Raw genomic sequence first — 13831 nt, 5'->3', positions numbered from 1 at the left:
AGCTTTGGGGCATGCGTGGTGGTTTTGCAGGAAAAAAAGTCATACATAAAGAGTTTGTTTCATCATCATTACCCCATGTTGCAGGTGGTGGTGAGATGTGAATGCTGTGGTATGTTCAGGAAGATCTCTGTGCACATCTCTCAGTGGTTTTGGCACGTGGTGTCATTTTTGAATCTATGGGCTCGCTTATGCTTCTTCACTTTTTTTCCATTTAAATTAGGGATGATGGGGCGGGTACTTCCTGTTAGAGCCAGGAGAGCAGCACTGTGGTATGGTGGAGGACTCTGTATTAAACACGAAGAGCTTAAGGAGCTAGGAAACCCAGTTACTTCTACACTGATTGATGAGGAAGCATGTGATATGATCGGTAGGAGGTAAAGGAAGGGAAGCTGAATATTTAAATATGGGTTAAACTTCCTTTCTGTAGAAACAATAGGCTTGTACATGAGTGAAATTGTATGACTTCCTTAACCATTGTTTGCTTCTCTAACTGTTAGTGCAAGTTATTGCTGTTGTTAGATTTGTTTTTCTGCTACTAATGATTTAACCCAAGACCCTACCTTACCACTGAACTTTATCACAACATCCCCAATGCTCCTGAAAGTTAAATACCATGCATACTTAAATATAGGAAGCCAAAATTGTATGTATTCTGTGGATGCTAAGAAAAAGGTTGTAATTATGAGAAATGACACTTTCTGTACCCTCATAAGCTCTTTCTGAATTTCTCTGTATGAATCTAGTTTTCCAGTTTTAAGAATATAAAGATCTTCGAGGAAGAGGTGGTAGGGATGGAAGGTTGGTATTGAAGCAGAGCCAGGACTAAATGAATGGTTGGAGATGTCATCTTCTTTCTCTCTTCTCCCCTCCATTCACCTGCCTTATGAGAAACCAGGGCCTGGTCTCAATAAGACATGTGGTAGGGCATTAAGTCCTGTGCTGATCCCAAATAACTGGAGTTAGAAAAGATGGAATGTTGTTTTCCTTGGTGGTCTTTCTGCAGTATATGTATAGGTTGATGAACAAATGCATGGAAGATAATGTCTGTTTAGTTGTGTGAAGAAGGTTCCCTTAGAAGTCCCTAGTGTGGTCATCAAATGGATTTTCTTGGCTGTGTAGTCAGTCTATTAAGTACTTTAAGCAATTAAGTGTATCTGCTGTTCCTGTGGCTGTCTTGGTATCTTGAAAACCAGGATGAACATTCCTACCTTTCTCCTCCTAAATGTTTGTTTCCCTTTCATAAACGTAGTTCTGCAACGTGGTAAGACAGCACTGTGGTGACTTTTCTGCTGTCAGGGCTTCCTGTCCTTGTGGCTAGAGTGAGGATGGACATGGGTTTCACCTTGATTGGATGAAGTGACCACAGGATGCCTCATTATACTAAATATTTACTGTGAGCTTTCAAATAAATGTTTTTTAATTATAAAATTTCATTTTGAGGCTATTTATGTTGGTTCAGATAATAAGGTTATGATATTATATTTTGAAATTGTTTTGAGTCTTTAATTGCTGTGAAGCTTGACATGAAATGAGCTTCCATCATCACTGTACCAGAAGACAAAATTTAGTTCTGGTTTGATTTTTTTTTTTAACTGTGTACATTTCCAGTGTAAAATATCATTGTGGTTGAGTTTTACATTATACTATTTATTAGCACTTATTTAATAAGGTATGGGCTCACATTCTAAACAAATTTGGTTCTGAAGGGATAGTCTGTGAATAACAAAGACCAGAAATCACTTGATGAAAGGTAAAAGAAACGGGAAAGTCAATTTATGAGGTAACATGTTCATTTCTTCCTTAAAAAAACATTCGATTTCTTTAGATTTTGCTCAGACTTTTGGTGGAAACTTTCTCTCTAAAGACTATTTTAACAGATGGAACAGTGAGAAGTTTATTTGATGTATGTAGGAATGGATGAGCTGGGAACCTTCAAGTTTGAAAGGAAAACTTGAATATGACAGCATAGAATTCTCAACCGTGACAATGACAATGCATAAGAGGGATCCTGGCTCAACCTCCATAATCTGTGATGGTCTTTCCTCCCTCCTGTCCTAGGTGATCCTAAGAGAAAGCTCATATGCTCAGTGTGCAGTAGAAGGTGCACCTCAGTGTCAAGCCTGCAGGAGCACAGGAAGGTGGGTGAGAGCCTGTCTGTTGGAGGGAAGGCCTTCCATCACGATCTGCTGCAATCACTTGGTAGACATTATACTAAGACAGAGCTTAGCTGGCTGGGGACCACATATTCCACACAGTACAGAAGCAGCATACGGAGTGAGCTGCAGAGACGTTTGTGTTGAGCTGGGTGTTGTCTAGCTGCTTCCCACAGAGCACCCACACGCTTCCAAGATTTTCTCAGTTGGTGTTTGCTCAGAAAACATAAATCTGTGATTTTAAAATGCATTTTGCGCTAAGAGTTTGCCTCTCTTTTTATTAACATGAGCACATGTTGTGGTTTAGTTTGGTACAGAGTGAAAGCTAGATGATTTGTAGAACACTAAAGCTAGTGTGATGATAACGAGACCTATAGGCATGGGGTGTCTCAATGTTCCTCTTGGCTTTATCCTGCTCTCGGCAGCAAAGTGATATGGCACATATATTGATAGTTTTATGGGTCCCAGTGTCATTGGAGAAATAAATTATCATATTAATAGAAATGTATTTAACATTGTGCAGTAAGTATAAAAATTACTGTTATCTTCGTATGTAAGTCTGATGTGAAAATTAAGCATCAACGTGGCAACCAGTCAATAAGTGATAGTGAATGCAGCGGAATGAAAATTGACTTCAGATTGTCTTCATGTTGTGATAGAATCTACAGTGTTCCCCAGTGTTACATGTGAGATCTTTATATATCTAAGAACATGAAAACAGGTCAGTGACTTAGTACCTAGAAGAGGTATTGCTGATGAGTATAAAATTTTTACTTTTCTCACAATTTTTTAAAATGCTTTTTCTGTATTTATATGCATGTAGATTTATTGCATAGGATTTTGACAGGACTTAAAGCTCAGACTGCTTTTTATATAGTAGTCCCAAAGTTTATGGAATTTAATTATGACATATAAAATAGTTACTGTCATACTGTTGTGTGTGAAGCTGTCTCTTGGATGGACAGGAATCTTCACCATCTTTGTGAGAAATAACAGATTGCAAATACAGGCCGTTCCTTTTCTTTCAGTAGTTGTCCCTGTGATATTGGGCTGGATTTCTCCTCTCTGCACAGGAATATTGAATTGATTTGAACTCTCTGCTCATTCTCTGAGTTTCTGCAGTTTCCAGCTGCTGATTTCATGGGGCTGTTTGGAGATGTAATGTGCTTCTCAGACTTGGGTGTCAATCTTGGACAGGGGACAGGCTTCTGCTCAGTAACCATCAGACTTTAGTATGTGTGCCAAAATGGCAGAACTCTCTAGATACTTTTTCCCTAGCTCCAACCCTTAAATTGTGTATGTGCATGTACATGTGTGCTCACATGAGTGCAGGCACGCACGTGCCAAGCACACATGTGAAGACCAGAAGACAGTCTTCATTGTTGGTCCTCACTTTCTCTCTTGTTTGAAACAGACTCTTGTCCTCTGCTACATGCACGAGACTGTCTGGCTCGTGAGCTTCTGGGTCATCTTTTTATCTCTGCTCTTCCTGCCACCATAGGAACTCTGGGTTGCAGACAAGCTTTTATGTGGGTTCCAGGAAGTTGAACTTAGAACTTCGTGCTTGCACAGAACATGCTCTACCCACTGAATACCTCAGTGTCCTGTAGCCCACTTTCCTCCCTTATAAATGCTAGGACTTGGAGAATAGAGACTTAGTCTGAGGTAAAAATATTAAGTCTGTTGAAGATTATATTTCTAAATACCCTCATTTGAATCCCATGTCTTATTCCCTGGGTAGATTTAATCTTAGATTATGATGTTTAAGATATTCTAAAAGTATTTTAACAAACTTAGTCATAGAGCCTTTTTCTGAATAATGCCTTATTTTTCATTTATTTCCTAATATACACACTTTTTCCATAAAAAATTAACTTGGTAGAAAAAAATAAATAAAACGATGTAACTGTTGGAGGAAGGCAGAAGGTACATTTGTCCCTTTAGGTTGTGAAGAATGTTAACAAATTCTTATCACAAGTAGACTCGCCCCTATTCTAGGACAGTTCATCAAAGCCGTTCTCAATACAATGGTGATGATAGTAACTCCCCAACTGTCAATCATTTTAGTTAGTCAGCTCTAATGTCTGACAGTTTACTTGCAGTATCTCATCTTGACAGCAGATGGTGCTTTATGGCAATACTAAATTACAGCATAGTATATAGTCTTTTATATTACAGCATACTACTTTCTATTGTAATAATAAATGGTTTTATGATTTCTATCTAGGGTTGTTTCATTTAAGGCCTAAAGTAGTAAATTATCACCCTGAAAATCAACATGGAAATTTGTAAATTTAACAAAACATTGTTTCTTAACAGTAGGCTTGACTAAATAGTATTGGCTGTTAGGTTTTGTTAAAAATTTAAAAAGTACCTATGGCCCTAAATTTCCACCATAAATAAAATAATTAATTCAAAAAAGCTTTTATGTGCAGTAATTACTGTCATTTGTCTATTTTATTAATTCAACCTTGAAAAGTGTCCCATGCTTCAAAAATATTGAATAAGTAAGAGTGTCTCATAATATTTTAATAATTATTTTATCCATAGATTAATTTTTTATCATTTTATATAACAATAACATCTGGATATTACAAATAAAGTCTTCATTTATATATGACACCAAAGATTTGTCATTTACACCAGCTTGTCATCATAACATTGTATATTACATATTTTTATCTGCAGTGTTTGAGAATATAAATCTGCGATTATTAGCTTCAAAGAAACATTGCATGCCCCATCTTCATTTGTTAAACTTGGGTGTTTAGCCAAAGCTCCCTTAGGTCTTGGGCAGGGAGAGGCTCTATGTCCTTCCCACATGCCTTCTGGGACATGTGTTCCTAGTTTTCCCACCCGCAGCTGCCCAAGCTCTACACCGAGACCCATCCCTGCTCAGAAGTGGGCGTTCCTCAATCCCTGCATTGATAGACCCCAGAGGATAGGTGTCTGTCAGTGACGGCCTATGTCATGGTTTTGCAGGTTTGTGCAGTGAGTTTGGCTCTCTAGAGAGTAAGGCAGTTAGAGGAGGGCATTCAAGCTTTGATCCACTATAACATGGCATGCAGTAGGCCAGCTGGCAAACCTTGCATCTGTTGGCCTTGCCGCCTCCAGCTGTGTTCGTCTTTTCACTCTTCCTGCCCTGGCCACTTGGATCCCAAACGGCCTCATCTTCCACTGTATCAGTCAGGCTGATCTTTCTCTCAGTGGCTTCTACTTATTCGTCAGTCACAGGCAAAGTCTCTGAAGAAGGATTTGCTTGCCTAAGGTTACTTATTCGTCCTTCAGCAGGACCAGGTTTGAACCTTAGTGCAATAGTTTGATGCCCTTGCTCATTGGCTGTCTAGCATTTCTCCAGGCAGGCTTCATGCCATCTTCCTCTTAGAGATGAATACCTTCCACATCATGATAAACTGAGATTCTATTTTCCCATACCATTCATGGTTTGAGATAGAAAGAACTAATATAGTACCTGACTATAACATTTATATTAACTTGTGGGTTAAAGCTGTCTTCTGAATACAATATTTTCAAAATATATTTTTATTCATCAATATTTAAAGTATGCGATATGCCATGAAATAAAGATGTTAGGTACAATAGTGAACTCACATCTCATATTCATCCAACCCCTACCTCATGTCAGAGATCCTGTACTCTATTCATTCAACTAAGAATTCCTGACCACACCACCTACGTTTAAGGTTAGATCTTTAGACTCAGTCATTGTGCGTATAGGTGACTTCATTTTCATTGTAGTCCTCCTGTCTTGTGAAGCTTTATTGTCTAGTTAGTGCTCTTAGATCAGAGTTGTACTGACCTTGCTCTGCGGCTGATAGTTTACTCAGTACTCTTACAATTGAAGTATTACAACCACGGTCTACTGTAAAAGGAAAACTATGCCTTAGGTATCATACATCCCATGCTAAATTTTATAACACAATTTAATATATGTTGGTTGTGTGAACTTTTTCTTAGTTTAATTACTACATACAAACAGGGCAGAGTCACAAGTGCTTTCTTGTGACTATTTTCTAGTAATGATACATTAGCTAGAGAGTGTGTCATGGCATTTTCAATGGACATTAAGCAGACTTAGGGCCATGTTGACCCAACACTAGCAACTTTCCATATGTTCATAATTTTGCCTCAGCCATGTATAATTCATTAGTTTTTAACCCTTGGTTTAACTGTCAATTGAATCTTTTTCAGATTCATGAGATATTCGATTGTCAAGAATGTATGAAAAAGTTTATTTCTGCTAACCAGCTGAAACGTCACATGATTACCCATTCAGGTGAATTACATACTTTTTACATATCATTGCAAAAGAATTACTTCATCTTGTTCAAGACATTGAGGAGTAATCAGAAGCCCTCACTATAAGTTATAGCTAGGTCATACAGTTTCTAAGTTCTTAATTGTCTAGAACTGGGTTTGTTGATAAAGCAAAGGCTTGGCTGAGGGATAGGAAAGGCTTTAAACAATCATCTAATTTGGCACCTTGGTTTCTTTATTCTTGACATAAAACCCTGATTAATAAGTCTATTTCATTATATACTAGTATAGTGCCAGCATTTAGTGGAGATTCAACTACTGTGTTTATCATGTTTCTAGATACTTTACATTCTATTTATTATACTAATAAAGGAAAGAAATATATTGATATTTGGGGGAAAATGTCTTAAGGTATAAGTTTAATTAAACAATTTTGAGTAGTAGGCTTTTCTTCTTAAGAAGACACTAAAATAAACTGAAAAAAAATGTGCATCCTTTTAAAGAACTTAGGAAGGGTATATGTTGAGGATGTTGAAATAAATGTTTTGAACATCCATGTGGTTTGGAGGAAGATTAAGTGTTAGTGTTAGTGAGTTAAAGCCAATGATTGAAAGCTCTTGACTTTCAGGTGTGCTTTGTATAATTTGCACATTTGTTTGCTTGGGTGTTAACTTTCTATGCCTGTTCCATAAATGTTGATATTATGATCTCTCAATGCTTCAGTCTCTGCTGAGGATGGAGGGCTCTGATGCATGGGGCCTGCCTACTGCTCTCTGACTACTTCTGTCATTGACAGATTCCTCAGCTTTAAGGATTTTATTTTAAAGGTTTAGCTATCAAAATATGTCTATAGAAGAATAAGTATTTGTATGTTCATTTGTGAATGCTCACATCTCTAGCAGATGAGCTACATGAAAGGCGTTATCATGCTTATCTGATCCTGCTTTAACTAGTTTTTGCATAAGACAAAAGTGCAGGAAAGGTTGCATCCCCTTGACCCTTGACCTTCATGTAGGTGTGAGGTTGTCTCTGTTCACTCTTCCCAGAAAAGCGGCCTTATCACTGTGAGATCTGTAACAAGTCATTCAAGAGACTCGATCAAGTGGGCGCCCACAAAGTAATCCACAGCGAGGACAAACCCTACCAGTGCAAGCTCTGTGGAAAGGGATTCGCTCACAGAAACGTTTACAAGAACCACAAGAAGGTAAAGATGCTGATGACATCCGTTCTTTACTGTGTCGCTGATTGGGTTCCACTTGTTCTCTTGACCAGATTTAGCACACACGGGACACAAAGTGAACAGTTAGAGATAATCCTGCTTCTGCTTTGTGAGCACTCACTCAGACCAGTGATCTCTGGCTTCTCTTCTTGTCTCCACTCTGAAAACTGCTCTCTCACACAAAATATCCTTGTGTGACGGAGTCAGTTAAATAATCCTCAGCCTCTAACCTGCTCCAAGGACCGGAGATTGTGCAGATTGTGCAGTTGCTGTTCGTACTCTCTTCTCTCTTGTGTATCATTTCTCAGTGTACATCACCGTTTCTCCGTTTCTCTGGGTTTCTTGGAGTGTACTTTGCTAGGTCGGTCCTTTCCTCTAGATGCGTTTTAGACTTTGTTAGCTTCCTGTGGCCTTATGCAGTCTGCTTACTCAGAGGCAAGGTGTATGGGGTTTGGTTGAAAGGGTTGAGTCCATGATTGTTTGATGAGTTGTTTTTCTGCTCAAGAGCCTCAGGGTGCAGAGTGTAGGAGACGGGGCTGCAGTGCCTCCTTAGAACACATTGTTTTCAGTGATGTGGTATTTTTTTGTGAGCCCCCTAAGATTCCCACTCTCTCCAATAAGCACTCTCAGTGTGGGAGCATGCTGCTCTGACAGTAGCTACCTGCTTTTCTTTAGATGCTTTTCAACTCCTTTCTCTTCAGGTCGTGTGGCCTTTGTTTTTTGGATTTTGTTTATATTTTTTACAGTGTACCTTTGCTTTAACTCTTCTTTTAAGAGCATGTTAGCTTTACTCTTGTCTTTTTTTTTTTTAATTTTGTAAATAATTCATGTTTAAATTCAGAAAATTTGTCCTGAACATTCAACATCATAGGCATTTACATGAAAACACACATGTCAGAAATGCTTGTTTATTGATTTTAGGGGAAATAGTTTACTAATTTGAAAGCAAATTGTTTATTCATCTTTATAATATTTAATAGGTATTATAGTGACTTCATTATTAATGGGGACTTTCAGACAAACAGCTATCTCTTGTGAAAACATTAAAATAATATCAATTTTAGTAAAAAAAGTCATGACAAATATACTAAAAACTGAGCAAGGTCGCAGATAGCACCTTCCAATCCTCTACCTGATTTCTTGCTTCCTACCTTCACTTTTAACTCGGGGACTGCAGGGTGCAGGCTGTGGGCATTGTTGTTCCTTTAGTTTCCATGACGGTAAAAAATATCTGGCACGTTTCCTGTTCAATATCTGGAACCCTCTTAATCCTTTCATTTGATCTGCCCACATTTATGAGTTTTTCACAGTTTGGCTTGTGTGATACGCCATGTCGGAGTTTGGCAGTGGATCTTTGCATTACCCATTCTCCTTCCCAGCCATACATCATAGGAAAGCAATAATGATGTCTTAAGGAGGACAGAAATGGCGATGGCTGTGATTTCAGCAGTGGAAAGCATGCTCCGTCCTTCTGCCCCTGACACGTGCATTTCTGTGTTGTGGTCCTAGTATGTATTAGTATGGTTATGTGAAAATACCTAAAATATTCAAGAATCATTTGAAAAACTACATCAACCCGTTGATTCATAATTACTCATTTATGCTCAGGTAGGAAACTACAAAACAACTGCATGCCAGGAAAATCCGACAGTCATTCAGGGTCAGTCTGATCTCCATCGTTAGCAAACCCAAGCGCTCTTTTAAATGAACACAACATTTCTTCGTCTCTTTGCGTCTGTCCCACCTTTCTCATTTCGGGTGGACTGTGGTGCGGTAAACGATGTCGTTAGCAAGTTCTTCTTCAGTTCTGTAGGTTTAGTCAGCACTAGGGCTGTGTTTCCTCCTCCTCTCTGTACTCCTTTTATCTGATTCACACTTGCATTATAAGGTCGGGCTAAAATAAGAGTCTTCTCTAGGTCCAGTTAGCTTTGGGTTATTTGAATCGTAACTGGCCAGGCATAGAGGAGAAAGTATATGGTGACCCCTGCTTTTCTCTGTGAGATGGATGTCTGTCTGCTTGCTGATAGAAGTGAGTTCACAGCGGCTGTTAAAGCCCCCAAGGAAGTCGCCGTGAGTTTCTTGATGTGCCTGCTCATTAAAAGTCTTTACTGTAATTTTCCAGGGATGGAACTGTAGAATCTAGTGAGAATCTAGGCCCAACGTCTGGAGCAATGCTATTTGACTTTAAAGTCACCTTTTTTTTTTTTTTTTTTTTTTTTTTTTTTTTTTTTTTTTTTTTGTAGTCAAACTCTGAGCAGGTGCTATTTCTTAGCTTTTAATCCCACTTACTGGGACATGATTAGAAGCAGAGCTTGAAGCTTAAGTCTAAGAGAGATTTAATGAAATATATAGACTTGTGCATGGAATCTGTTCATTGTGTCTTACTGTCTATGGCATTTGTTTATTTACCTATGGGCACTGGACTGCGCATGCCATGCCCTCCATAAAGAGCTCAGGGGACAGCTTGCTATAGTTGGTCTTTTCCTTCTATCAAGTGGGTTCCAGAGATTATATCTATGCTGTTGGGCTTGGTAATGCCTACCTTTGTCTGCTGAGCCTTCTCGATGGTTCCTAATTGGTTTTGATATAAGAAATATGTCATGTGTTGTGTCAACTATTTGGAAGGCACTGCAGTTCCAACTCTGTTGTGTTAAACTTTTGTTAGACGGCAAAGGAAAGTCTACCTCTAAAAGATCATTCATTCATTTATAAAAAACAGGGCCAACGGAGTTAATTTCACACGAGCAGAAGAAGTCTTATAATGGTGGTAGGAAGGTATTAAGTAGGGACTGAAAGACGGCCACTCAGTAAATACAGCGCAGCTGCGTGTATTGTCTTCTGAGCCAGGTAGCTTTTCTTCAGGCCTGCCCAGGATACTCATGTGCCTTTATCTGTGCAAAGCCATCTCTAGATGCCAGCATGGAAGCGACCGCAGCCTGATGCTCACAGTTATGAGTGCCCGTCAGAATTTTCAATCGTAGTGTGCAGCAGGTGCTGGTCATCACTGTGGTTCACTGTTCTTCAGCGGGTGGAGAAATAACAACGTGCAACTTGCTTTTCAATGAACTATTTTCATGATGACAGCACATTTGCCAAAGTTCGTACACGTTAACAATGTATGCTGTGATCGTTTAATTCGGCAAACACGGATTACCACAGTCAAGCTAATCAACATGTCTGTCACTTGACATAACATATTCATCACCTAATGTGTTTTTCTGCTTCTATTTCATATAGTAAGAACATGTAATGCTCATTTTTATGATTTTATGTATTCTTACTATAAAACAAAAAAGATAATATATATGAGATGACAGTGTGTTATCAAGATACCCTCTCCATATGTCAAAATGTCATGCTATATCATACATCAGCAATTTTTATGAAAGAAAATTTAAAAGTTAAAATCTATACTTTGAGCAATTATAAGTATATACAGTTCAGAATTACAGGCAGCTTACTCTATATTTCCAGGATTTACTCATTGTTAATGGAACTTTGTATCTTTTTTATCAGCATCACTCCATTTTCCTTCCTCTGTTCCTTCTTCCAGCCACACTCCTGTCAACCCCCATGTACCCTCTCCTTTATGAGTTTGACAATTTTATATTCTACACGGTAATTCTTTTCCATGGCTCATTTAATTTAGCATAATGTCCTAATCTTTCTAAACTTTCCCTTACTCTGATGACTATTTGGATTACAGAACACTGGGAAGTCAGCAATGTCCTTTTATTCTTGGACCTTAATTGAGAAAGTCTTTCTCATCTTTTATCATTTGTGTGACTTAAGTGTGTGACCTGACCTTTCCACAACCACAAGAGAGAACTACTGGACAAAAAGAGAAGGACATGATTTTTTTTTTTTTTTTTTTGTAGTAAAAATTTAAGCTTTCCTTCTTTAGTAGACAACTCAAGAGAATAAATTCTGAAATTATCTGTGAATGTTTGCTAACCATTATACAGCACCATAGGCTGTACTTACCCTCACCCCTTCCAAGAACAAACAGTCCTAGGTGATAACTTTCTGGGTTCCTGCCAACTAATTATTATACAGAGTATATTTCCTTTAAAATTTAGGAAATTACTACAGGTAAAGGCCTGCAATCCTAATAACACAAATATGTTTTATTGGCAGAGTTTAAAACTTTCATTCTTTATATAGAATATTTGACATAACCTTGGTCCCAGTCTGTAAAAAGTTTCCATATAGAGAACTGGAGATGAGAAGGTGACTCTTAGTGCGGCTGTTCAAGGCCATGACTTTCTGGAAGTATGTCTCCTGTACTGCCCACTCTTCTCTGAGTGGAGTGAGCTGTGAACTTACAGGCATAGCTCTGGGTTTAGTGTATTTCCTAAGGAGAAGGAGGAAGAAGAGGGGGAGAAGGATGGGGGAGGAGAAGGAGGAGGGGGAAACCTTTTAAAGAAGCCAGTTGTAGGCCTAGCTGTTCAAATTTAGGGAAAATATTGTAACAGTTTCAGGTTTGTCATTTAGCTCACAAGGTTAGCATGATCTTATGAGAGGTTTGGGTATTTATAACAGACTCTTTTTCTTTCTTCTCTTTTCTATTTCTCTACTGTCATTTTATGTTTAATTAGTTTTACTATTTTTAGTTGTATTTGTTCTCTGAGAATTTTCTATAATGTAGTTTATTTTCACATTTTCCCCTTACCCAGATTCTCCTGAATCCACCCTCACTCTTCCCTACACTCAACTCTGTGTCCTTTGTTTTCCCTAAGCCATCAAGTGCGATTTATAGGACCCATGTGTTCTTGGATGTGTGGCCTTCCACGGGAGTGCCGGTGACTTCCCAGCACCTGCACCTGCTATCACCTGCCAGGAACACCATAGCTAGGTGGGGCTTCATGGTTACCTCCTTTCTCCATGCTGTGATTTTGTCTGGCTTGTACTCGTGCAGATGTTGTACAAACTATCATAACTGGGATTTCATGTGTACAGCTGCCCTGCTGTGTCTGCAAAACAAGTTTCTTGTCTTCACCGTCATCTCCTGCCTCCGGCTCTTACAGTCTTTTCCATTGCTTCTGCAGTGGTTTGCACTGTTCCTGAGATTTGGAAGGAGAGAGCATGAACTAAACCTAATTAATGTTCTTGTGCGGTATGTGTCCCATAGACAAAACACCATCAGCAATAAGTACTGTTATTAACAGGCAATATAGACTACTGAAAGTCAAAGTTATAAATTTTAGCAGTAAGTGGCCTTGATGAAAATTTTGTTCTGTTAAATTAATATTTGATCTATGTGGCTAGCATTATATAAATTTGGTATTTTACTGGATATTTGAGAATTTTACTGTGCAGATAGCACAACACATGTCTAATGCCCTTTCTACATCTGTAATAAAACTTGGGCTGGGTCCATAAAAATAGATGTGTCTAAGAGGATAATTCATATTATTTATTCAGAGCGACTTCATCTATTACATTAGCAGATGTGGATGATATCACTGCCTTGGCAGCTGGAGGCCAGTATTACCAAAACAGTGAAAATTTGGATTTCTTAGAAGCTTAGTTCCACCCGATACTTACAAAAGATACCATGAGCACCAATTTTCTATCTACAAGATGTACATACTCATCTCTCACATGACTTGGTGTCTTCCTGTCAAGTAAGCACATTGCTGGTGTTTATAATTCTAACAACACAGATGGCATGTTGGGATCTTATTTGATAAACGTATTTACCTGCCCGGTTGTGTCCTACGACTACGGGCCAATCTGCGATTATTTTTGTCCGAGATACTGAAAAAAAATATTGATGGTTAAATATAGTCCTTTTGGAAGTCTAAAGAAATCATCTGATCAAATTTAAAGGCTCTTAAAGTATTTCCTGTAGTATAATAAAAGCAGTGTCTATTCACTGCGTCAAGTTCAAATAACAAAGCCAAGGAAGCCAACATGCTGTCACACTCTGCCACGTGCCTACGAAGACATTCCTCAGCAGATTGTTTTTACACCAACTTACTGGACTCCGTTGTGTGTGTGAGTAAGTGTATGTGGCAAAACGGTATTCTGTACACAATGGCCTTCTCTAAAAATTATGCATGATTTTCCTTCTTAAGTAAAGTAAACTACGGTAAACAAATAAATGTAAATGCAATTATAATCTCTAGTACATTTTTACTTAACTCATTTTCTATCTTTTTCTTGTAATTATTCAAGA

General features: G+C 38.4%; 1 protein-coding gene across 1 annotated transcript in view; it reads left to right on the top strand.

Annotated features, from left to right (window-relative positions):
- Positions 1-13831, top strand: part of PRDM5 (PR/SET domain 5) — a gene marked incomplete at both ends in the record, with an annotated part of 136122 nt that overhangs the window by 65525 nt on the left and 56766 nt on the right. The window contains 3 exons of the mRNA XM_080931988.1: positions 2059-2138; positions 6366-6450; positions 7478-7635. Coding sequence (XP_080788114.1) covers positions 2059-2138; positions 6366-6450; positions 7478-7635 — 323 coding nt within the window. The remainder of the gene's footprint in view (positions 1-2058; positions 2139-6365; positions 6451-7477; positions 7636-13831) is intronic.

The sequence above is a fragment of the Micromys minutus genome, assembly GCF_963924665.1.
Source record: "Micromys minutus genome assembly, chromosome: 18".
NCBI lineage: Eukaryota > Metazoa > Chordata > Mammalia > Rodentia > Muridae > Micromys > Micromys minutus.
This window is presented reverse-complemented; position numbering and strand designations above follow the sequence as displayed.